Raw genomic sequence first — 27,207 nt, forward strand, 5'->3', positions numbered from 1 at the left:
ACTCTAACCCTAGGGACCCTAACCCTAAAACACAAACTCTAACCCTAAAACAAACTCTAACCCTAACCCAAACTCTAACCCTAACACAAACTCTAACACAAACTCTAACACAAACTCTAACACAAACTCTAACACAAACTCTAACACAAACTCTAACACAAACTCTAACACAAACTCTAACACAATCTCTAACACAATCTCTAACACAAACTCTAACACAAACTCTAACACAAACTCTAACACAAACTCTAACACAAACTCTAACACAAACTCTAACTCTAGGGACCCTAACCCTAAAACACAAACTCTAACCCTAACCCAAACTCTAACCCTAACCCTAACCCAAACCCTAACACAAACTCTAACACAAACTCTAACACAAACTCTAACACAAACTCTAACACAAACTCTAACACAAACTCTAACACAAACTCTAACACAAACTCTAACCCTAACACAAACTCTAGCCCTAACCCTAAAACACAAACTCTAACCCTAACCCAAACTCTAACCCTAACCCAAACTGTAAACCCAAACCCTAACACAAACTCTAACACAAACTCTAACCCTAACACAAACTCTAGCCCTAACCCTAAAACACAAACTCTAACCCTAACCCAAACTCTAACCCTAACCCAAACTCTAACCCTAACACAAACTCTAACCCTAACCCTAAAACACAAACTCTAACACAAACTCTAACCCTAACACAAACTCTAGCCCTAACCCTAAAACACAAACTCTAACCCTAACCCAAACTCTAACCCTAACCCAAACTCTAACCCTAACCCAAACTCTAACCCTAACCCAAACTCTAACCCTAACCCAAACTCTAACCCTAACCCTAAAACACAAACTCTAACACAAACTCTAACCCTAACACAAACTCTAGCCCTAACCCTAAAACACAAACTCTAACCCTAACACAAACTCTAACCCTAACCCAAACTCTAACCCTAACACACAAACTCTAACCCTAACACAAACTCTAACACAAACTCTAACACAAACTCTAACCCTAACACAAACTCTAGCCCTAACCCTAAAACACAAACTCTAACCCTAACCCAAACTCTAACCCTAACCCAAACTCTAACCCTAACCCAAACTCTAACCCTAACCCAAACTCTAACCCTAACCCAAACTCTAACCCTAACACAAACTCTAACCCTAACCCAAACTCTAACCCTAACCCACCCTAACCCAAACTCTAACCCAAACACAAACTCTAGCCCTAACCCTAAAACACAAAACTCTAACCCAAACACAAACTCCTAACTCTAACCCTAACCCAAACTCTAACCCTAACCCAAACTCTAACCCTAACACAAACTCTAACCCTAACCCTAAAACACAAACTCTAACACAAACTCTAACCCTAACACAAACTCTAGCCCTAACCCTAAAACACAAACTCTAACCCTAACCCAAACTCTAACCCTAACACACAAACTTTAACCCTAACACAAACTCTAACACAAACTCTAACACAAACTCTAACCCTAACACAAACTCTAGCCCTAACCCTAAAACACAAACTCTAACCCTAACCCAAACTCTAACCCTAACCCAAACTCTAACCCTAACCCAAACTCTAACCCTAACCCAAACTCTAACCCTAACCCAAACTCTAACCCTAACCCAAACTCTAACCCTAACCCAAACTCTAACCCTAACCCAAACTCTAACCCTAACCCAAACTCTAACCCTAACCCAAACTCTAACCCAAACACAAACTCTAGCCCTAACCCTAAAACACAAACTCTAACCCTAACACAAACTCTAACCCTAACCCAAACTCTAACCCTAACACACAAACTCTAACCCTAACACAAACTCTAACACAAACTCTAACACAAACTCTAACCCTAACACAAACTCTAGCCCTAACCCTAAAACACAAACTCTAACCCTAACCCAAACTCTAACCCTAACCCAAACTCTAACCCTAACCCAAACTCTAACCCTAACCCAAACTCTAACCCTAACCCAAACTCTAACCCTAACCCAAACTCTAACCCTAACCCAAACTCTAACCCTAACCCAAACTCTAACCCTAACCCAAACTCTAACCCTAACCCAAACTCTAACCCTAACCCAAACTCTAACCCTAACCCAAACTCTAACCCTAACCCAAACTCTAACCCAAACACAAACTCTAGCCCTAACCCTAAAACACAAACTCTAACCCTAACCCAAACTCTAACCCTAACCCAAACTGTAACCCAAACCCAAACTCTAACACAAACTCTAACACAAACTCTAACACAAACTCTAACACAAACTCTAACACAAACTCTAACACAAACTCTAGCCCTAACCCTAAAACACAAACTCTAACCCTAACCCAAACTCTAACCCTAACCCAAACTGTAACCCAAACCCTAACACAAACTCTAACACAAACTCTAACCCTAACACAAACTCTAGCCCTAACCCTAAAACACAAACTCTAACCCTAACCCAAACTCTAACCCAAACACAAACTCTAGCCCTAACCCTAAAACACAAACTCTAACCCTAACCCAAACTCTAACCCTAACCCAAACTGTAACCCAAACCCTAACACAAACTCTAACACAAACTCTAACCCTAACCCTAGGGACCCTAACCCTAAAACCCAAACTCTAACCCTAACCCAAACTCTAACACAAACTCTAACACAAACTCTAACCCTAGGGACCCTAACCCTAACCCTAAAACACAAACTCTAACCCTAAAACACAAACTCTAACCCTAAAACACAAACTCTAACCCTAACCCAAACTCTAACCCTAACCCAAACTCTAACCCAAACTCTAACACAAACTCTAACACAAACTCTAACACAAACTCTAACACAAACTCTAACCCTAGGGACCCTAACCCTAACCCTAAAACACAAACTATAACCCTAAAACACAAACTCTAACCCTAAAACACAAACTCTAACCCTAACCCAAACTCTAACCCTAACCCTAACACAAACTCTAACACAAACTCTAACACAAACTCTAACACAAACTCTAACTCTAGGGACCCTAACCCTAAAACACAAACTCTAACCCTAAAACACAAACTCTAACCCTAACCCAAACTCTAACCCAAACTCTAACCCAAACTCTAACACAAACTCTAACCCAAACTCTAACCCAAACTCTAACCCTAGGGACCCTAACCCTAAAACACAAACTCTAACCCTAAAACAAACTCTAACCCTAACCCAAACTCTAACCCAAACTCTAACACAAACTCTAACACAAACTCTAACAAAAACTCTAACCCTAACACAAACTCTAGCCCTAACCCTAAAACACAAACTCTAACCCTAACCCAAACTCTAACCCTAACCCAAACTGTAACGCAAACCCAAACTCTAACCCAAACACAAACTCTAACACAAACTCTAACACAAACTCTAACACAAACTCTAACACAAACTCTAACACAAACTCTAACACAAACTCTAACACAAACTCTAACACAAACTCTAACACAAACTCTAACACAAACTCTAACCCTAACCCTAGGGACCCTAACCCTAGGGACCCTAACCCTAACCCAAACTCTAACACAAACTCTAACCCTAACCAACTCTAACACAAACTCTAACCCTAGGGACCCTAACCCTAGGGACCCTAACCCTAACCCTAGGGACCCTAACCCTAACCCTAGGGACCCTAACCCTAGGGACCCTAACCCTAGGGATCCTAACCCTTAGGGTTAGGGTTAGGATCCCTGGGGTTAGGGTTAGGGTTGGGGGGTGGCTTTTCAGTGTGTATTCTTGTGTTTTTCTATAAAAACGCATGTGTTTAAAAACGCATGCAAACGCATGTGCTTAAAAACGTATGCGTTTACATAGACATCAATACTTTTTTTTGCCGCAAAAAAACGCTGCTAAAATTACTACATGTTGCATTTCTGCAACACAGCGCATGCAGAGAAAAAATGCATGCGTTGTCAAAACGCGTCAAAACGCATGCAAAAAACGCATGTGTTTTTAATGTTAAGTATAGGGAAAAAAACGCATGCTTTTTTTGCGTTTTTTGCGCAAAAAGGCAAAAAAAAAACCTCAAATGTGAAACCAGCCTTAGGAGGGTTGATCTTACAGATTCCCTTTAAAGGGAACCTGTTAGCTGGCTCATGCTACCCAAACTGTGGGCAGCATGAATAAATGGCTGGCTACACTATTACAGCCAGGTATATCAAAGTTTGAAGATCTGGCCAGGAACAACAACCAGAGATGAGAGTAGTCCAGAATGTTACATGTTGAACCTGACACGATGTATAAGGCACTGCAGAGCTGCATAACATGTTTGTGTTCTAACTTTTGTCTCTCCGTTGCGGAGGTATTAGCTATTAGTATATGGCACCTTGTCACGATATGGTATGAAATATCATATAAGTAGCTTCTCTTGCTCAAGGCTGTGGGCTAACAAGCCCCCCTTCCCTTTCACTCAGCCAAGAGCTGCTTTGCCAATGTAGATGGGGGAAGAAGAGTTTATTACCTCTAGCTCGGAGAGCAGAAGTATCAACGACAGGCATTTCCTGTGTAAGCTCTTGTCCAGCTATAAGTGAACTAGAAACTTTTAGGATCCATGAAAGATTCTTTGTTTAGTGTTTGTAAGATATTAGGCAAACGATTTAAGCTAGAAATAGGAAAAATATATATTCCTTAACGTCACTCGGCGGAGCTGTCAACCGCTGTAAACATGAACTTCTAACTCCATCTGGTAAAGAAGTAGGGATTTCTCTGTAAATATGTATCCCAGATAGGACATATTTGATCTCATTAGAATGCCCACGTTAATCCGAGATGAATGATGGGTTTGTTATGACTATGACATGTTTTGTAGCGAAGTTATAGAAATTAGAGAAAATAGTTTAAAGTTTAGGTAGAATGTAGAGAGAGGAGGGTCTGGATAAGCCAGCCTTTCTGTGATGTCACTAGCTGCAGGTCTTAAGTTTGTGGCAGGCTCTCAGCTCACTCTTCTTCTTCCTGCTTGCTTGCTTGCTTCTTCTTTTCCTGGAAGAGCTGAGCACGTCCCATGAACTGGGACGTATGGAAAACTGCACTAGCCTGGTTGCCGGCCATGCTTTGAACATGTGAGTGTTACTTTTTCTCATTTAATCCCTGTTTATTTCATAATTACCCTTGTACATATTTGCAATTGTCTCATTTGTAACATCTTTATAAAATATTTTTGATAAAGCACTGCCTAATTTTTTATGGGATATAATATTATATGTTAGTTCATTCTCCATGCTTTAAACGTACCCTACGTCTCTTGAAGGGAAATACGCTACTGTTGTGTTGGGTTAGCTTCAGACCCGTTTAATCGAAGCTGGTGGCAGCGATAGTGTGCTGACTTTTGGGTAATGCTGAAGCGACTGCGGAGTTGATAATTATTGTTCCTGACTGAGTGGGAGTAGTTTATCGCATCGCTGCAGCGTGCCCAATAGCCAGTACATAGCAGGCAGCCTTTCTGGCGACTAATTACCCAGGGTGCAGTACCTAATCTGACCTGAGAGAAAGGGGGGCGCCAGAGAGCTGCAAGTGTTAAGTGGAACTGTAAGCGGGATATACATAAATCCCTGCAGTTTGTGGTATATGGAAAGCAGTGGGATACCTAGAATAAGCCCCTGCTGTAAACTAAGAGGTCAATAGCCTTGTGTGTGTTTTCTCATCACATTGTTAGCAGTGGAGGGATAACTAAAATAAGCCCCCTGCACATGTGATAGCCGTCTGTTGGCCTAAAGTCACCCCAACCCGTGACGTAGGGGTGACGGTCACGGTGTGAATCGTGACAAATTGGAGGCAGCGGTCAGGGGAATCCTGACACACCTCAACAGTTAAACTTGCCGAGTCCAAGTGTGCAAATTGCCTCTTCTGAGAAAAAGAGGACTTAACTCTATAGCGCCACCTGTTGGAAGTAGTGATCCTACAAGTCACAATCAACCCTCTAACGAGTTGTGCAATATGACTTAGGATTAAAGCCGAATCAGTATCTCAATTCGCAGACACGGTGTTTCGGGCTGTTGGCTCTCGTCAGTGCGAAGCATGAGAACTGATTTGGCTTGGTGAGAGGCTCTGGCATTATCAGACAAATTTCATTGGGGGCATGTACTTCTTCCTCTTTCTGACCCTGACCAATCATAGGCAGCAACACAATGGAGAAAGAACAGCATGCACCCACAATAGCTTAGAACAGGCTCAATGAGACATGTATTGATAAACAGTCTTGCTCTTCTCACTGCAGTGAGGTGAGGTGCTGGAGCTCAGCAGATGCGAGTGTGATTAACTCAGGGCCGGACTGGCCATCTGGCAGTTCTGGCAAATGCTAGAAGGGCTGATGGCAGTCGTGGGCCGCTCGCCAGCGCTGACTCCCCCCCCGACTCACCCCAAGCCGCCGACGACTTACCCCCCCGCCAGGGCCGCTGCATTCAACTATAAGGGTATGTGCACACGTCAGGATTTTGTCAGGATTTTGTCAGGATTTTTCATCAGTATTTGTAGCCAAAACCAGGAGTGGGTGATAAATACAGAAGTGGTGACATGTTTCTATTATACTTTTCCTCTAATTGTTCCACTCCTGGTTTTGGCTACAAATACTGATGAAAAATCCTGACAAAATCCTGACAAAATCCTGATGCAATCCTGACGTGTGCACATACCCTAACAGCGTCATAGCGCCGGTACAGTTGAATGCAATGATGGAGGAGAAAGCGTCTGCTGACGCTCCCTCTCCCATCATTCCCCGCTCTGCCTGGCGCTGACACTGCGGGTGCGCGATGATGTCATATCATCGCGCACCTGCTGTGTGACCGGGCAGACTGCAGCTGCTGAGACCGGAGCCAGGAGCAGCGCTGGGCACGAGGAGAGGTGAGTGTTTTTTTTTTAAATTTATCACTGAGTAATAACTGGATTGTGGGGCTATTGGGGGGCTGCATTACATTCTATGGGGCTGTGCTGTATTACATTCTATGGGGGGCTGTGCTGCATTACATTCTATGGGGGCTGTGCTGTATTACATTCTATGGGGGCTGGCTGCATTACATTCTATGGGGGCTGGCTGCATTACATTCTATGGGGCTGGCTGCATTACATTCTATGGGGGCTGTGCTGTATTAAATTCTAGGGGGGCTGTGCTGTATTACATTCTATGGGGGCTGTGCTGTATTACATTCTATGGGGGCTGGCTGTATTACATTCTATGGGGCTGTGCTGTATTACATTCTATGGGGGCTGTGCTGTATTAAATTCTATGGGGGCTGTGCTGTATTAAATTCTATGGGGGCTGTGCTGTATTACATTCTATGGGGGCTGGCTGTATTACATTCTATGGGGGCTGTGCTGCATTACATTCTATGGGGGTTGTGCTGCATTACATTCTATGGGGGCTGTGCTGCATTACATTCTATGGGGGCTTTGCGGCATTACATTCTATGGGGGCTGTGCTGCATTACATTCTATGGGGGCTGTGCTGCATTACATTCTATGGGGGCTGTGCTGCATTACATTCTATGGGGGGCTGTGCTGCATTACATTCTATGGGGGCTGTGCTGTATTACATTCTATTGGGGCTGTGCTGCATTACATTCTATGGGTGGCTGGCTGCATTACATTCTATGGGGGCTGTGCTGCATTACATTCTATGGGGGCTGGCTGCATTACATTCTATGGGGGCTGTGCTGTATTACATTCTTTGGGGGCTGTGCTGCATTACATTCTATGGGGGCTGTGCTGCATTACATTCTATGGGGGCTGGCTGCATTACATTCTATGGGGGCTGGCTGCATTACATTCTATGGGGGCTGGCTGCATTACATTCTATGGGGGCTGGCTGCATTACATTCTATGGGGGCTGGCTGCATTACATTCTATGGGGGCTGGCTGCATTACATTCTATGGGGGCTGGCTGCATTACATTCTATGGGGGCTGGCTGCATTACATTCTATGGGGGCTGGCTGCATTACATTCTATGGTGGCTGGCTGCATTACATTCTATGGGTGGCTGCATTACATTCTATGGGGGCTGGCTGCATTACATTCTGTGGGTGGCTGGCTGCATTACATTCTATGGGGGCTGGCTGCATTACATTCTATGGAGGCTGGCTGCATTACATTCTATGGGGGAGGGCTGTATTACATTCTATGTGGTGCTTTATATTCTATAGAGGGGCTACATTATATTCTATGGGGGGCTGCATTATGCTCTATGAGGGGGCTACCATATATTATATGTGCAGGGGCTACATTATACTATATGAGGGGGCTGTATTATATTCTCTGGGGGGTTACATTATACTCAGAGGGCTACAATATATTCTGTGGGGTGGCTGCATTATACTCTGGGGTGGCATCTTTATACTATATGTGGGCTGCATTATACTGTATCGAGGACTATGGGAATACATTCTATATGAAGAACTATGGGGTGCATTATACTATGGGAAGTGAATTGTACTTCATGGATGACAATGGCGGGGCATTATACTATATGGAGCACTTTGAGGAATGTTTTATACTATTTGGAGTACTGAGGAATGTATTATATTATTTGGAGGACTGAGGAGCATATTATACTATATGGAGGAATTGCAGTGTATTTTAATATATGGAGGACTATGTGGAGTGTATAATACTATATGGAGGACTGAGGAGTGTATTATATGGAGGACTGAGGAGTGTATTATACTATATGGAGGACTGAGGAACGTATTATACTATATGGAGGACTGAGGTGCACATTATAATATATGGAGGACTATGAGGTGTATTATACTAAACAAGCAAAATGCTGCCTATTCATCGAGTGATTGGATTGTTTATGTGGGAACAGAAATCCTTGTTCTCAGCAGCACATCGCCGGTGTAAACTGTAGATGTGCTGCTGATAACATGATACTGTATGGGGACAGATTGATCTAATTGTGATTGTTCTGTTCCCTTCATTCTTTCTCAGTTGGTGTAAAGAGGCCGGGAAACAAGCGAACGACTTCACTATTGTCGATCACAGTCTTTTAGTGGCCTGAGATCAGCGCATGTAAATACAGCAGAAATGCTTCGCAGGGAGACCAGGCAAGGATGATGACAGTTGTAGTTAGCACCCGGCGCCTGTGAATAGCTCTAACTCTACTGCTTTTCCCAGCCGCCAGAGCATTTAATTCTGGTATGTGTAATGATTTTTAGGGTTGATGTCAGCTGCGTAATGTCAGCTGCTATCAATCCCTGGTGTAAGTAATGGAGAGGTGTCTATCAGACACCCCCACTACTAGCCCAAACCTGGCGAGACCCAGCGACTCTGAAGAGCGGTGACAGTAGTAACAATACTGCTCTTCACAGTCGCCGAGCTCAGTGCAAGACCCGGAATATCTGAAGAGCGGTGACGTTACTGATGTCACAGCTCTTCAGAGTCACCAGGTCTCGTGCTGCGCAGCGGAACCAAAAGTGGCTGTAGGCAAAGTTTATGGAGCATCAGAATGAGGTTCCATAGCTTTTGGTCGTCTCAATCCCTTCATTATCTACAAGATCCAGTTATGTAGGTAAAGTAGCGGCTTTTCTTGGTACTGCAACTAAAAGCAATAAATAGGACTGAGCTGTAATGCTGGATACAGCTGTGATTATATGTTATATAGTCGTGTTACACTCCCCTCACTTCTTGTAACCTACAAGTGTACAAAGATATTATACAGTCACCATGTGACAAGTGGGCCTGTGTAACTTCAAATGCCAGGGCTGAATTTTAGTCCCAGTCCGGCCCTGGATTAACTGATAGCTTTCAGCTCTCATCTATGGCAGTCAGTATGGGGGTGGGGCGAAACTGTAGAAGCTGAGTCTCATTGCAAATACTTCTAGAAGCTCTCCTATCAAATTCATAATCTATTAGCTTTATTGTCAGGACCAACTACACACTAGCATTGCCAAAGCAAGTGTAGTGCTCTCAACTCTGTTGTACAGCACCTACCCTCACACTGACTGCTGAATAATATTCAGGTCTGGTGTGTTCCAGTACATGTAATCACTATTTTTTATGTAGAGAGCAGATTATCAATATGCTTCACACAGAGCCTGTTCTAAGCTATGTGGGGGGGAGCATGTTTTCCCCCTTGTATGTTGATGCCTGCTTATGATTGGCAGAGCTGTCAGCACTATGAAAGGAGAGCTACTAAAAGTGTTTATAATGTGACCCAACTCTGCAGACTGCCCCTCCCCCCACACTGACTGCTGGAGATGTGAGGTAACAGTGGTCATTTAATCACACATGTCTGCTGTGCTGAAGCTCATGTATTCATGCTGCAGTGAGGACAGAAGATTTATTGTCAATACATGGCTCACACGGAGCCTGCTCTAAGCTTTTTTTTTTGGGTGGGGGGGTGTTCTTCCTTCCAAACTCTGTTGTTGCCTAATTATGATTGGTGAGCTGTGGTGTAAAGGATATACGTCACTCAGTCTGTGGATGCACGAGAAGGGTACCAACCTGTATAAAATAAGAGAAAAACATCCGGCACTCCTTATGAAGTAGAAGAGACAAAGCTTTAATGGTGCAATTCAGAAATCGAATGTTTTGATCTACGTTAGACCTTCAGTACTTGGATTTCCATGAAGAAACAAATTCTCAGATTGTGTGCTGTGCAGAAAAGGCGTGAAGGTACGCCACAAGGAGAAAGGCCTCACTCCAGGCCGTCCAAGCACACCTGCTCCACACAGCACAAGATCAGCACTTTCATCATTGGCCAGTGTCAAAAAAAGGAATAAGAATAATATTTGGTGAAAGGTCCTCGTTAAGAGGGTTCTCCAATAAAAGCTTTTTGGTCTTTAGACATGGATACATAAAATATGTAACTTTATTCACCTACTACAGGTTAAGCAGAGCCTCTCCCCGGCTGCCCCCCGTCTTTGCTGACAGACTGCAGCAGTGACCTCACAAGTACACACCCGTAACTGCTGCAGCCAATCACTAGGCTTATACCCAATACTTCAGCTGAGTTCAATAATTGCACGACGTGTAGTAACAAAATAGGCAGTTAAAAAGTTCCAAATGTATTATGTGTGCTCGCAGGTCTCTCTTCCCCCTTATCTTCAAGGCATCACGTAAAAAGCGACACGCACAAAAAATGTCTGCAGTTCTATTACATGTGCAAAATATCGGATTTTATTAGCTTTAAGTAGCAGCAAAGATTCAGGTTGCTCTCCTAGCCCTAGGTATAAAATCCAGGCCAGGCAGTATGGTTTATGGCTCTGATGTTTAGCACTCTGTACTGCCTGTCACCTCTATACAAAACACTTAAAGGGGTTGTAAGCAGAAGAAGAGTTCTCAGCTATCAATATATAGGTTGGTGGAGGTCTAACCGCTGGGGCCACCACTGACCGTCAGAATGGGTACTTCACGTACTTCCACGTTAAAATGGAGAATAAATGGAGAGCGGTGAAGCGGGGGGTGATAACTTCTCTTAACTGGCCATCCCCTCTAACTAAAATTCTTCAAATGAGCTTTAATTTTGTCAGTTCATTCACATCCTGTAAAAATGTTAATAAAATGACTCTCGATACAGTATGTGCCTCATTTATGTTCTCAAAGATACATAGTAATACAAATAACATAACTTACCCTCCGCAGATGCGACATGCAATGCCGTGCGCGAGTCATAGTCACGTTGTTCCATGTCCATTGCTGACAGGGCAAACCTAGCGAACAAAAGCAATAGTCAAGTTTGAGGTCTGATCTGCAGTTTCAGCCTATTCGGGGTTAAAATGTCATCTAAGATCTGGATTAATTTGGGGCTGCATTAAGTTTGCCTTTTTTACATATGTGGCTCAGAGGCGTAGCAAGGGTTTTGGTTCGGGGGGAGGGGGGGCGAAGGTTCTGAGTGGGCCCCTAACCAGGTAACATTGATTACAACTTAGTGACGCACCCTAATACTGGAGGAGAACCTCAGCAGATGACAGCACTGTTGCTGAAAATAATCTCTATATAAAGACCAACATAGATATTACCACCATATGGTCAGTGGTAGTTACCAGTCCTACAGAATATATACAAGATCACAGCACAGTTGCAGATGGTGACTTACAGAGGACGTTCTTTCTGATGGAATCATTCATTTTCCATATCTTTTCCATCTGGCCCAGACCTACATGACAACTTCTTTCAGCCAGGACTCGGCTACAGAGAATACAACAAAGACACATTTCACGTCTCATATTTTCAGCACATCACCATCTATTCCCAACCTGCACAAACTTATCCTTAAGATACCCCAATGCTGAGCCGCTGCTACCTTATGTGTCCCTATTACTGTCCCCATAGGCAGCCTGTATAGTATAATGCATCCCCAGAGGCAGCCTGGAATCCAAACCTACAGGGCCCTGTGTGAAAAAGTGATTGCCCCCTAAAACTAATAACTGGTTGGGCCACCCATAGCAGCAACAACTGTAATCAAGCGTTTGCGATAACTGGCAGTGAGTCATTTGCAACACTCTGGAGGAATTTTGGCCCACTAATCTTTGCAAAATTGTTGTAATTCAGCCACATTGGAGAGTTTCCGAGTACGAACAGTCTTTTTAAGGTCATGCCACAGCATCTCAATTGGATTAAAGTCAGGAATTTTACTAGTCTTCACCAAAGTTTTAATCTTGTTTTCCTTACGCCATTCAAAGGTGGACTTGTTCGTGTGTTTAGAAACTTGTCTTGCTGCATATCCCAAGTGTGCTTCAGCTGGATGTCACAAACAGATGGCCAGACATTGTCTTTCAGGATTTTTTAGTAGACAGCAGAGCTCATCTTTCCATTTACCACAGGCAAGTCTTCCAGATCCTGAAGCAGAAAAACAGCCCCAGACCATCCCACTACCACCAGATTTTACTGTTGTGTGATTTTCATTTTCTAAAATGCTACTTTTACACCAGATGTAATGGGACATACGCCTTCTAAAAACTTAAACTTTTGTCATGTCAGTCCACAGAGTATTCTCCTAAATGTCTTAGCGATCATCAAGATGTTTTCTGGCAAAACTGAGACAATCCTTTATGTTCTTTTTGATCAGCAGTCTTTTTCGTCTTGGAAGTCTGCCATGCATGACATTTTTGCCCAGTTTCTTTCTTATGGTGGAGTCATGAACACTGTCCTTAACTGAGGCAAATGATTCCTGCAGATCTTTGGATGTTGTTGTGGGGTGTTTTTTGACCTCTTGGATGACTCGTTGCTGCGCTCTTGGGGTAATTTTGGTCGGTCGGCCAGCCACTTCGGGGAAGGTTCACCACTGTTCCATGTTTGTGTATTGGAGATGCCCCCTGCAGAGAGGCTGAGACAGGGTTTCTGGAACATTCATCATCCTTTGAGCTATGTTTAAGGGGGTAAGTGTATGAATCTCTCCCAACAAGGGAGCCGAATCCAAGAGATGTAGGACAATAAGCCACATGTTTGGTTAGTTGATGACAAACATGCCTCCACCAGATGCAGGACAAAGAATGCTAATGTAGGTCTAATTACAGTATGGTTTATAAAAACAGGCTGGGGTGACAGTCTGTTACAATTTATAAACAGATTTTTTGGCCATCTATTAACAATTTAGTAATCACATGATTATTTTCCTTTTCAAATGGAAGATCCAGTCACGTATTTACCTCTATATACTTACCACTTAAGAAGTCCGCTCAGTCTGGTGTGAGTACACACTGAGTATGCACTGCTCCGGCGCTGAAGGACAGTGCTCATCCAGTAACGTGTCTCCGTGGTTATTGGCCATGTGACCTACATGGTCATGAGCCTCAATGACATGTACACTGTGCGCCGGTCCCACAGCATTGCAGCATCAGAACAGTGATGTGCACGTGGATCGCCTGTCCAGTATCTGACAATCAGGGATAATATTTAGATGCCCTAAGAGTAGAACTTACTAACCTCAAGATGAAACTGGAGTCATAGTGAAACGCACATCATGATTCTTTCTGCCCTACTGGTTATTATAAAGGCTAAAGGTAAATAGAAGCACTTTAGAATACATGCTGGTTCACATGGAACATTTGCTATTGTTTTAATTTCACTATGTACAGATATTAATCAAAGGTGTTCTTCCATTGCATATTTATGCATTATTGCCGAGAGGCTAATGTATATATATACAGCTTTGGCAAAAATTAAGAGACCACTGCAAAATTTTCAGTTTCTCTGATTTTTCTCTTTATAGGTATATTTTTGAGTAAAATGTAAATTGTTCTTTTATTCTAGAAACTTCTGACAACATGTCTCTGAAGTTCCAAGCAATACATTTTGTATTTATACCCTGAAAATGAGAAAGGGTCAAAATAACAAAAAAATGCATTGCTTGCAGACCACAAATACTGAAGAAAAAAAAAACAAGTTCATAATCATTTAGAAAGAACTATACCAATGCTATAACCCCTTACCGGCATCGGACGTACTATACCGTCCGATGCCGGCTCCCCTGCTTTGATGCAGGGCTCCGCGGTGAGCCCGCACCAAAGCCGGGACATGTCAGCTGTTTTGAACAGCTGACATGTGCCCGTAATAGGCGCGGGCAGAATCGCGATCTGCCCGCACCTATTAACTAGTTAAATGCCGCTGTCAAACGCAGACAGCGGCATTTAACTACCGCTTCCGGCCGGGCGGCCGGAAATGACGTCATCGCCGACCCCCGTCACATGATCGGGGGTCGGCGATGCTTGTGAATGGTAACCATAGAGGTCCTTGAGACCTCTATGGTTACTGATTGCCCGTCGCTGTGAGCGCCACCCTGTGGTCGGCGCTCACAGCACACGTGCAATTCTGCTACATAGCAGCGATCAGCAGATCGCTGCTATGTAGCAGAGCCGATCGTGCTATGCCTGCTTCTAGCCTCTCATGGAGGCTATTGAAGCATGGCAAAAGTTAAAAAAAAAAGTTTAAAAAAATGTGAAAAAAATAAAAAAAACATAAAAGTTTAACCCCTTCACGACATGCGCCGTACTAGTACTGCGCATGCCGTGAATCCCCCTTTGATGTGGGCTCCGGCGGTGAGCCCACATCAAAGTCGCGACATGTCAGCTGTTTTGTACAGCTGACATGTGCGCGCAATAGCGGCGGGTGAAATCGCTATTCACCCGCCGCTATTAACCTGTTAAATGCCGCTGTCAAACACAGACAGCGGCATTTAACTACCGCATCCGTCCGGGCGGCCGGATATGACGTCATCGCCGACCCCCGTCACATGATCGGGGGTCGGCGATGCATCAGGAAGGTAACCATAGAGGTCCTTGAGACCTCTATGGTTACTGATGCAGGTCTGCTGTGAGCGCCCCCCTGTGGTCGGCGCTCACAGCACACCTGCATTTCTGCTACATAGCAGCGATCTGATGATCGCTGCTATGTAGCAGAGCCGATCAGGCTATGCCAGCTTCTAGCCTCCCATGGAGGCTATTGAAGCATGGCACAAGTAAAAAAAAAATGTTTTTAAAAATATGAAAAAAAATATAAAAAATATAAAAGTTTAAATCACCCCCCTTTCGCCCCATCCTAAATAAAACAATAAAAAAAGAACCAAACCTACACGTATTTGGTATCGCCGTGTTCAGAATCGCCCGATCTATCAATTAAAAAAAAGCATTAACCTGATCGCTAAACGGCGTAGCGAGAAAAAAATCCGAAACGCCAGAATTACTTTTTTTGGTCGCCGCGACATTGCATTAAAATGCAATAACGGGCGATCAAAAGAACGTATCTGCGCAAAAATGGTATCATTAAAAACATCAGCTCGGCACGCAAAAAATAAGCCCTCAAGCGACCCCAGATCACGAAAAATGGAGACGCTACGGGTATCGGAAAATGGCACTTTTTTTTTTTTTTTTTTTTTTTAGCAAAGTTTGGAATTTTTTTTCACCACTTAGATAAAAAATAACCTAGTCATGTTAGGTGTCTATGAACTCGTAATGACCTAGAGAATAATAATGGCAGGTTAGTTTTAGCATTTAGTGAACCTAGCAAAAAAGCCAAACAAAAAACAAGTGTGGGATTGCACTTTTTTTGCAATTTCACCGCACTTGGAATTTTTTTCCCGTTTTCTAGTAAAAGACATGGTAAAACCAATGGTGTCGTTCAAAAGTACAACTTGTCCCGCAAAAAATAAGCCCTCACATGACCATATTGACGGAAAAATAAAAAAGTTATGGCTCTGGGAAGGAGGGAAGCGAAAAACAAACACGCAAAAATGAAAAAGGGCCGCGACTTGAAGGGGTTAAATCACCCCCCTTTCGCCCCAATCAAAATAAATCAATAAAAAAAATATCAAATCTACGCATATTTGGTATCGCCGCGCTCAGAATCGCCCGATCTATCAATTAAAAAAAAGTATTAACCTGATCGCTAAACAGCGTAGCGGGAAAAAAATTCGAAACGCCAGAATTACGTTTTTTTGGTCGCCGCGACATTGCATTAAAATGCAATAACGGGCGATCAAAAGAACGTATCTGCACCAAAATGCTATCATTAAAAATGTCATCTCGGCACGCAAAAAATAAGCCCTCAACCGACCCCAGATGATGAAAAATGGAGACGCTACGAGTATCGGAAAATGGCGCAATTTTTTTTTTTTTTTTTTTAGCAAAGTTTGGAATTTTTTTTCACCACTTAGATAAAAAATAACCTAGTCATGTTTGGTGTCTATGAACTCGTAATGACCTGGAGAATCATAATGTCAGGTCAGTTTTAGCATTTAGTGAACCCAGCAAAAAAGCCAAACAAAAAACCAATGTGGGATTGCACTTTTTTTGCAATTTCACCGCACTTGGAATTTTTTTCCCGTTTTCTAGTACACAACATGCTAAAACCAATGATGTCTTTCAAAAGTACAACTCGTCCCGCAAAAAATAAGCCCTCACATGGCCAAATTGACAGAAAAATAAAAAAGTTATGGCTCTGGGAAGGAGGGGAGCGAAAAACGAACACGGAAAAACGAAAAATCCCCCGGTCATGAAGGGGTTAACTCAGGAAGAGTTCAGAAATCAATACTTTGTAGAATAACCATGATTTTTAATCACAGCTTACATGCGTCTTGGCACGCTTTCCACCAGTCTTTCACACTGCTTTTGGGTGACCTTATGCCACTTCTGATACAAAAATGTAAGCAGTTCTTTGTTTGATAGTTGTGACTATCCATCTTCCTCTTGATTATATTCCAGAGGTTTTCAATGGGGTTCAGGTCTGGAGATTGGGCTGGCCATGACAGGGATTTGATGTGGTGGTCCTTCATCCACACCTTGATTGACCTAGCTGTGTGGCTCGGCACATTGTCCTACTGGAAAAAACAGTTATCAGAGTTGGGGAACATTGCCTGAGCAGAAGGAATCAACTGTTTTTCCAGGATAACCTTGTATGCGGCTTGACTCATTCGCAAAGATTAACCTGCTCAATTCCAGTCTTGCTGAAGCATGCCCATATCACCGATCCTCCACCAAATTTCACAGTGGGTGCAAGACACTGTGGCTTGTACGCCTCTCCAGGTCTCCGTCTAACCATTAGACGACTAGGTGTTGGGCAAAGCTGAAAATTACACTCATCAGAGAAGATTACCTTACTCCAGTCCTCTATGGTCCAATCCTTATGGTCTTTGGCAAACTTCAGCCTGGCTCTCCTTTGCTTCTCATTGATGAAATATTTTTGTCTAGCTTTACATGACTTGAGTCCTGCCTCTAGGAGCCTGTTACGAACTCTTCTTGCTGTGGAATTCACCCCAGCTGCCATTTGCCATTCCTTTTGTAGGTCACTTGATGTCATTTTGCGGCATTTTGTGACATTTGAATAAGATGACGGTCATCCCGGTCAGTGGAAAGACATTTTCACCCTCTGCCGGTCTGTAGCTTTGTTGTCCCCAATGTCTGCTGCTTGACCTTGTTGTAATGGACTGCCGTCTTAGAAATTTTAATGATGGAGGCAACATGATGCTCACTGTGTCCCTCTGCTAGTAAAGCTAGAATTGAGCCCTGTTTTTCCTCACTCAAGACTTTTCTTTTCAACTCCTTTGGCATGGTTAAAAGTTATTTTTTCATTCCTATTACTTTTGGTAAGTATTTTTTCATTCCTATTACACTAGTACTTGTTTTGCCATCCAGCTTGTCCTATTGTAAGAGTATTATGAACACCACAGCAGTGTTTTTTTTATACTTTCCTTTGTTAAATAAGATTTGGTTCAGGTAATGTCCTAATCAAGAGCACATTAAGTAGAATGAGGTGCACTCTGGTTGGAATTCAACTGACACTGGAATGGAATAGCTGCCAGAGATGTAGAGAAGCTGATTTTTATAACACCGTGCAGTGGTCTCTCAATTTTTGGCATAGCTGTACATATATATACAGTAATTATATATATATATATATATATATATATATATATATATATATATATATATATAGTAAGATTGCTCTCACTAAGTGTATTGGGGGACACTCGCTTGGCACGGGATTAACGTAGTCAGGCACGATTTTTCCAAACAGTCCATACGGTTTATTAAATTGTCATAAACTGGGTTATGCACAGTTCATGTTATACGTTCCATAAAACACAATAGGCACCAACTGGTGATATTAACTTGCAGCTATCTTAACACTTCATTTACGGCTTTGACTCATGGACACTAAACATGCTGGACCTCTCACTTCGTCCAGTTACCATGGGAGTCCGTACGCCGTACACTTCACAAATGTCCCAAGTCACATACAGCGCATATGACACTGGGTCGCGGTCTCTAAACACGCCGAACCTCACTCCGTTCAGTCACCGTGGGAGACCACACAGTTCATAGAACATTACAAGCACCAACAGTCTGTATAGGTACCTGACGGGAGCTCCTGCTCCACCTGCTGACTCCTTGTCAGTCCACTCCTCCGGGAAAGCTGCCTCACAGGGATCACCAACTTGCCTGGGCGGCATATCTTAGTCAGTCCAGACCCACCGAAGGACGGTAGCTTCCCCACATGAACCGCACATGTGACCTGTCCAGGTGCTATTCAGGACCTCGTCCAACACCCCAGGCCACCCGCAAGTCAAAAGCCCCACCATGTGCTCTTCAGAACTCCTACTCCCAGGAATCCAACACACCAGGCTCACCAGGTCCAAAGCCCAGCTATGTGCTATTCAGGACTCCTAATCCCAAGAAATCCAACACAGGTGGTTCAGTGTGCTATTCAGGAATCCGGTCCTACTCCTAGGACCTCCCAACACACAGGCTCTCCAGAACCTTCCACTGGAACCACACAGGAACCATACAGGAACCATGTGACCCACACCCTGGTCACATTATATACCCTTAACCACTCCCCTGGGTGGGAGTGTGGATGTGTGGCTAGTTTGTCCCACCCATCTCACACAACTAGCCTAGTAAGTCTCCCTTACCACTACACCATACATATACACTCTTGAGGGACTACAGGTCCCAGAACAACAAAATTGCATCAGACTTACTATGCAGACTCCCTCTGCGACACATATCGGCCATTCACAACACAGCCAGTCACTGTTTCACCACGATTATCACAATAGATATGCCTCCATGCACATCCCAAAGAGCACTCACAGCGCCCCCTAGCTGTCACCGGGGTCACTGCATCACAGTATATATATATATAATAGATTTTGGTATTACAAATTGGAACCTTAATATAGTTTATTTATATTTATTGCTGACCACATATGCATGTGGTTAACTAATGGTTATATTACTTTTGTTTGTCCTCCGAGAATTTGCAGCTACTGTTTATTACCATTGCCACAACAGTATGTATATTAACAGGGCAGCAAGCTTTGGTTGCTTGTCTACAGTGTCTTTTCTATGCTTGTTAATCATGTAGAGTCCCCATCTATTTATCTTTCTAACTGACATGAAACTGTTTAATTTTTGATTGATTTGTAATTAATATCTTCAATAAACTTAGGAATATGTTTTATTGGATCAGTTGTAGTCCCTCTACATTGCTGTGGGTGCAGGTTCACAATGTTTCAGGAATCCCAGAAAGAACTAATAGTGATATTATAAAAGGCTCAAGAACATAATAAAGAAGAAGCAGCAGATAAACACAAAGCCCCTCCCACTCTTCAGATTGCTGACAAGGTTTGGATGTCTACTAAAAATGACTTTGTTAATTGCATTTTGTTAATTGATGAAAATAAACTATTAACATTGCTATTTCTTTTAAAGAATTCTTACTGTGCCTAATTTTTTGCAAAACTGCCTAAAACTTTTGCGTAGTTTTGTGTGTATGCATACAGTACAATATATTTATTTTAAAAAAATTCTCATGCGCAAGTAGTTTTTTGGAGGGAATTCAGTGGACACTATTACTTTATGTTGGGGAACTAAGCGGCATTATTATTATATGTGATGGCTAGGGACTCAAAGGGCATTATTACATTAGACATGAACGTATATCTGTCAATTGTATATTCTTTTCATTGTACCATTATAGAAACTAATCTTTTTACAAGGTTCCATCCATGTTCTAGGCATAGTTTGCACGTATAAAAAGTTTTTCATTGTTATTTATACCTTGTAGATCTGATGAAGGCCATGTAACTGGCAGAAAAATCAACATTGCTTATACAGTAACATAGTAACATAGTTAGTAAGGCCGAAAAAAGACATTTGTCCATCCAGTTCAGCCTAGTTCAGTTCAGTAGGTAAACCTGTTCGAATAAAATACCTTTACGCTCTTTGCATATACTTTGGAGTGCCGAATTTATTTTTGCATTACTTGTGGAATGAAATCCTATTCATGCACCCACCTTCAGAGGAGTCATGGATGGAAGAAGTTGTCATGTCAATGTGGGGAAGATAAGTGGATAAATGTAAAAAAAAACAAATGGGTCACTCTTCGCTACCATGGAAAGAAGGATGACAGATTCCAAATCCAAGTTTAAGCGGTTTATTCATCAACGTGTTTCGAAGTATATAACTTCTTCCTCAGGACAAACCACAATGTGGGGAAGATGAAATAGATGGGAAAACGAGTGACTCCATCAGAAAGCACATCACCTGTGAGCCACTGTGTATAAAGCTGTATTGTAATCCCTTATAACATAACCGCTATTTATAACTATATGGCCACTATATGGTGGTTATATCAGTCTTGGTCGTTGTAAGCCGATTTTTATTTACTAACCACATTGCCATGTGCTGAGGTCGCCACTACACCCAAGGTATTCACAATGTATTCCCACAACTGAAACATAGGTTAGGAGTCTATATATAGATTTGCCCCTCCTGTGCTGGACCCCTAGCTGCGCTTCTGATGTCAGATAGTTATTGATTATAATATGTATATAATATGCACATGCTTGTACTGGATATGTTCTAAGCTGTACTAATTGCACTCTCTAGCGCTATAGTATGCAAACATGAAATATATGAAATTTGAATTGCATTACTGCTCTAGAAAAACTCTTAGTTCACACCTCTTTTCTGTTTAGGAAGCAGTGGTCAGTCTTTTGATATTTGTACTAATTGTTTGATAATGATCTTATGGTTTCACCCATATAATGTTGTTTGAGATGCCATTGTAATGCTTAACCCCTTTCTGATATATGACGTACTATCCCGTCGAGGTGGGGTGGGCCCGTATGACCACCAACGGGATAGTACATCATACGCGATCGGCCGTGCTTACGGGGGGAGCGCGGCCGATCGCAGCTGACATCCGGCACTATGTACCAGGAGCGGTCACGGACCGCCCCCGGCACTCTAACCCCCGGCACACCACGATCAAACATGATCGCGGTGTGCTGGCGGTATAGGGAAGCATCGCGCAGGGAGGGGGCTCCCTGCAGGCTTCCCCGAGACCCCCGCAGCAACGCGATGTGATCGCGTTGCTGCGAGGGTCTCTTACCTCTCCTCCCTGCTGCAAGCCCGGATCCAAAATGGCATCCGGGTCCTGCAGGGAGGGAGGTGGCTTACCAAGTGCCTGCTCAGAGAAGGCACTTGGTAAGGCTGCAGTGCTGTAAGTCAGATTGCTGATCTGACAGAGTGCTGTGCAAACTGTCAGATCAGCGATCTGTGAAGCAAAAAAGTTAAAAAAAAAGTTCCCACATGTGTAAAATAAATAAATTCCTAAATAAAGAAAAAAAAAATATTATTCCCATAAATACATTTCTTTATCTAAATAAAAAAAACAAACAATAAAAGCACATATATTTAGTATCGCCGCGTCCATAATGACACAACCTATATAACTGTCACACTAGTTAAGCCCTTCAGAAACACAGTAAGAAAAAAAAAAAAACAAGGCAAAAAACAACGCTTTATTATCATACCGCCGAACAAAAAGTGGAGTAACACGCGATCAAAAAGACAGATATAAATAACCATAGTACCGCTGAACGAGCCGCCATACAGCATCATCAGCAAAAAAATAAAAAAGTTATAGTCCTGAGAATAAAGCGATGCCAAAATAATTATTTTTTCTATAAAATAGTTTTTATCGTATAAAAGCGCCAAAATATAAAAAAATGATATAAATGAGGTATCGCTGTAACCCGAAGAATAAAACTGCTTTATCAATTTTACCAAACGCGGAACGGTATAAACGCCTCCCCCAAAAGAAATTCATGAATAGCTGGTTTTTGGTCATTCTGCCTCACAAAAATCGGAATAAAAAGCGATCAAAAAATGTCACGTGTCCGAAAATGTTACCAATAAAAACGTTAACTCGTCCCGCAAAAAACAAGACCTCACATGACTCTGTGGACTCAAATATGGAAAAATTATAGCTCTCAAAATGTGGTAACGCCAAAAATATTTTTTGCAAAAAAAAAGCGTCTTTCAGTGTGTGACGGCTGCCAATCATAAAAATCCACTAAATAACCCGCTATAAAAGTAAATCAAACCCCCCTTCATCACCCCCTTAGTTAGGGAAAAATAAAAAAATTAAAAAAATGTATTCATTTCCATTTTCCCATTAGGGTTAGGGCTAGGGTTGGGCTAGGGTTAAGGCTACAGTTAGGGTTGGGGCTAAAGTTAGGGTTAGGGTTGGGGCTAAAGTTAGGGTTTGGATTACATTTACGGTTGGGAATAGGGTTGGGATTAGGGTTAGGGGTGTGTTTGGATTAGGGTTTCAGTTATAATTGGGGGTTTCCACTGTTTAGGCACATCAGGGGCTCTCCAAACACGACATGGCGTCCGATCTCAATTCCAGCCAATTCTGCGTTGAAAAAGTAAAACAGTGCTCCTTCCCTTCTGAGCTCTCCCGTGTGCCCAAACAGGGGCTTATCCCAACATATGGGGTATCAGCGTACTCAGGACAAATTGGACAACAACTTTTGGGGTCCAATTTCTCCTGTTACCCTTGAGAAAATACAAAACTGGGAGCTAAAAAATAATTTTTGTGGGAAATTTGTATTTTTATTTTCACGGCTCTGCATTATAAACTGTAGTGAAACACTTGGGGGTTCCAAGTTCTCACAACATATCTAGATAAGTTCCTTGGGGGGGTCTAGTTTCCAATATGAGGTCACTTGTGGGGGGTTTCTACTGTTTAGGTACAATAGGGGCTCTGCAAATGCAATGTGACACCTGCAGACCAATCCATCTAAGTCTGTATTCCAAATGATGCTCCTTCCCTTCCGAGCTCTGCCATGCGCTCAAACAGTGGTTCCCCCCCACATATTGGGTATCAGCGTACTCAGGACAAATTGTACAACAACTTTTGGGGTCAAATTTCTCCTGTTACCCTTGGGAAAAAACAAAACTGGGGGCTAAAAAATAATTTTTGTGGGAAAAATTTTTGTTTTATTTTTACGGCTCTGCATTATAAACTTCTGTGAAGCACTTGGTGGGTCAAAGTGCTCACCGCACCTCTAGATAAGATCCTTAGTGGGTCTACTTTCCAAAATAGTGTCACTTGTGGGGGGTTTTAATGTTTAGGCACATCAGTGGCTCTCCAAACGCAACATGGCATCCCATCTCAATTCCTGTCAATTTTGCATTGAAAAGTCAAACGGCGCTCCATCCCTTCCGAGCTCTCCCATGCGCCCAAACAGTGGTTTACCCCCACATATGGGGTATCGGCGTACTCAGGACAAATTGTACAACAACTTTTGGGATCCATTTTCTCCTGTTACCCTTGGTAAAATAAAACAAATTGGAGCTGAAATAAATTTTTTGTGAAAAAAGTTAAATGTTCATTTTTATTTAAACATTCCAAAAATTCCTATGAAACACCTGAAGGGTTAATAAACTTTTTGAATGTGGTTTTGAGCACCTTGAGGGGTGCAGTTTTTAGAATGGTGTCACACTTGGGTATTTTCTATCATATAGACCCCTCAAAATGACTTCAAAGGAGATGTGGTCACTAAAAAAAAATGGTGTTGTAAAAATGAGAAATTGCTGGTCAACTTTTAACCCTTATAACTTTCTAACAAAAAAAAATGTTGGTTCCAAAATTGTGCTGATGTAAAGTAGACATGTGGGAAATGTTACTTATTAAGTATTTTGTGTGACATCTCTGTGATTTAATTGCATAAAAATTCAAAGTTGGAAAATTGCAAAATTTTCAAAATTTTCGCCAAATTTCCATTTTTTTCACAAATAAACGCAGGTAATATCAAAGAAATTTTACCACTGTCATGAAGTACAATATGTCACAAGAAAACAATGTCAGAATCACTGGGATCCGTTGAAACTTTCCAGAGTTATAACCTCATAAAGGGACAGTGGTCAGAATTGTAAAAATTGGCCTGGTCATTAACGTGCAAACCACCCTTGAGGGTAAAGGGGTTAAAGGGAACCTGTCACCCCCAAAATCGAAGGTGAGCTAAGCAAACCGGCATCAGGGGCTTATCTACAGCATTCTGTAATGCTGTAGATAAGCCCCGGATGTATACTGAAAGATGAGAAAAAGAGGTTAGATTATACTCACCCAGGGGCGGTCCCGCTGCGTTCCGGGTCCGACAGGCGTCACAGTCCGGCCCGGGGCCTCTCATCTTCTTACGATGGCGTCTTCTTCTTGCATTCACGCTGCGGCTCCGGCGCAGGCGTACTTTGTCAGTCCTGTTGAGGGCAGAGTGCAGGTGCCGGGAAAGGTCAGAGAGGCCCAGCGCTTGCGCACTGCAGTACTTTGCTCTGCCCTCAACACGGTAGACAAAGTACGCCTGAGCCGGAGCCGCAGCGTGAATGCAAGAAGAGGACGTCATCCTATGAAGATGGGAGGCCCCGGACTAGACAGCGACACCCATCAGACACGGACCACAGCGGGACTGCCCCTGGGTGAGTATAATCTAACCTCTTTTTCTTATCTTTCAGGATACATTGGGGGCTTATCTACAGCATTCCAGAATGCTGTAGATAAGCCCCTGATGCCGGTTTGCTTAGCTCACCTTCGATTTTGGGGGTGACAGGTTCCCTTTAACCCCTTTACCCTCAAGGGTGGTTTGCACGTTAATGACCAGGCCAATTTTTACAATTCTGACCACTGTCCCTGATGCCAGTGGGCTTAGCTCACCTTCGATTTTGGGGAGTGACAGGTTACCTTTAAAAAGGCTTGCACACACTGGGCTGAAATGTAACATTTTGCATGGGCTAATTAACCCCTTCATGACCCAGCCTATTTTGACCTTAAAGACCGTGCCGTTTTTTGCAATTCTGACCAGTGTCCCTTTATGAGGTAATAACTCAGGAACGCTTCAACGGATCATAGCGGTTCTGAGATTGTTTTTTCGTGACATATTGGGCTTCATGTTAGTGGTAAATTTAGGTCAATAAATTCTGCGTTTATTTGTGATAAAAACGGAAATTTGGCGAAAATTTTGAAAATTTCGCAATTTTCACATTTTGAATTTTTATTCTGTTAAACCAGAGAGATATGTGACACAAAATAGTTAATAAATAACATTTCCCACATGTTTACTTTACATCAGCACAATTTTGGAAACAAAATTTTTTTTTTGTTAGGAAGTTATAAGGGTTAAAATTTGACCAGCGATTTGTCATTTTTACAACGAAATTTACAAAACCATTTTTTTTAGGGACCACCTCACATTTGAAGTCAGTTTGAGGGGTCTATATGGCTGAAAATACCCAAAAGTGACACCATTCTAAAAACTGCACCCCTCAAGGTACTCAAAACCACATTCAAGAAGTTTATTAACCCTTCAGGTGCTTCACAGCAGCAGAAGCAACATGGAAGGAAAAAATGAACATTTAACTTTTTAGTCACAAAAATTATCTTTTAGCAACAATTTTTTTATTTTCCCAATGGTAAAAGGAGAAACTGAACAACGAGAGTTGTTGTCCAATTTGTCCTGAGTACGCTGATACCTCATATGTGGGGGTAAACCACTGTTTGGGCGCACGGCAGGGCTTGGAAGGGAAGGAGCGCCATTTGACTTTTTGAATCAAAAATTGGCTCCACTCTTTAGCGGACACCATGTCACGTTTGGAGAGCCCCCGTGTGCCTAAAAATTGGAGCTCCCCCACAAGTGACCCCATTTTGGAAACTAGACGCCCCAAGGAACTTATCTAGATGCATAGTGAGCACTTTGATCCCCCAGGTGCTTCACAAATTGATCCGTAAAAATGAAAAAGTACTTTTTTTTCACAAAAAAATTCTTTTAGCCTCAATTTTTTCATTTTCACATGGGCAACAGGATAAAATGGATCCTAAAATGTGTTGGGCAATTTCTCCTGAGTACACCAATACCTCACATGTGGGGGTAAACCGCTGTTTGGGCACATGGTAAGGCTCGGAAGGGAAGGAGCGCCATTTGACTTTTTGAATGAAAAATTATTTCCATCGTTAGCGGACACCATGTCGCGTTTGGATAGCTCCTGTGTGCCTAAACATTGGCGCTCCCCCACAAGTGACCCCATTTTGGAAACTAAACCCCCCAAGGAACTTATTTAGATGCCTAGTGAGCACTTTAAACCCTCAGGTGCTTCACAAATTGATCTGTAAAAATGAAAAAGTACTTTTTTTTCACAAAAAAATTCTTTTCGCCTCAATTTTTTCATTTTCACATGGGCAGTAGGATAAAATGGATCATAAAATTTGTTGGGCAATTTCTCCCGAGTACGTCGATACCTCATATGTGGGGGTAAACCACTGTTTGGGCACTCGGCAGGGCTCGGAAAGGAAGGCGCACCATTTCACTTTTTGAATGGAAAATTAGCTCCAATTGTTAGCGGACACCATGTCGCGTTTGGAGAGCCCCTGTGTGCCTAAACATTGGAGCTCCCCCACAAGTGACCCC

General features: G+C 42.6%; 1 protein-coding gene across 1 annotated transcript in view; it reads right to left on the reverse strand.

Moving 5' to 3' along the window:
* The window catches only part of GLS (glutaminase), a 618,398-nt gene that overhangs the window by 26,721 nt on the left and 564,470 nt on the right, over positions 1-27,207 (reverse strand). The window contains exon 16 of the mRNA XM_069733841.1: positions 11,592-11,668. Within this exon, the coding sequence (XP_069589942.1) occupies positions 11,592-11,668 (77 nt within the window). The remainder of the gene's footprint in view (positions 1-11,591; positions 11,669-27,207) is intronic.

The sequence above is a fragment of the Ranitomeya imitator genome, chromosome 7 (assembly GCF_032444005.1).
Source record: "Ranitomeya imitator isolate aRanImi1 chromosome 7, aRanImi1.pri, whole genome shotgun sequence".
Lineage (NCBI taxonomy): Eukaryota > Metazoa > Chordata > Amphibia > Anura > Dendrobatidae > Ranitomeya > Ranitomeya imitator.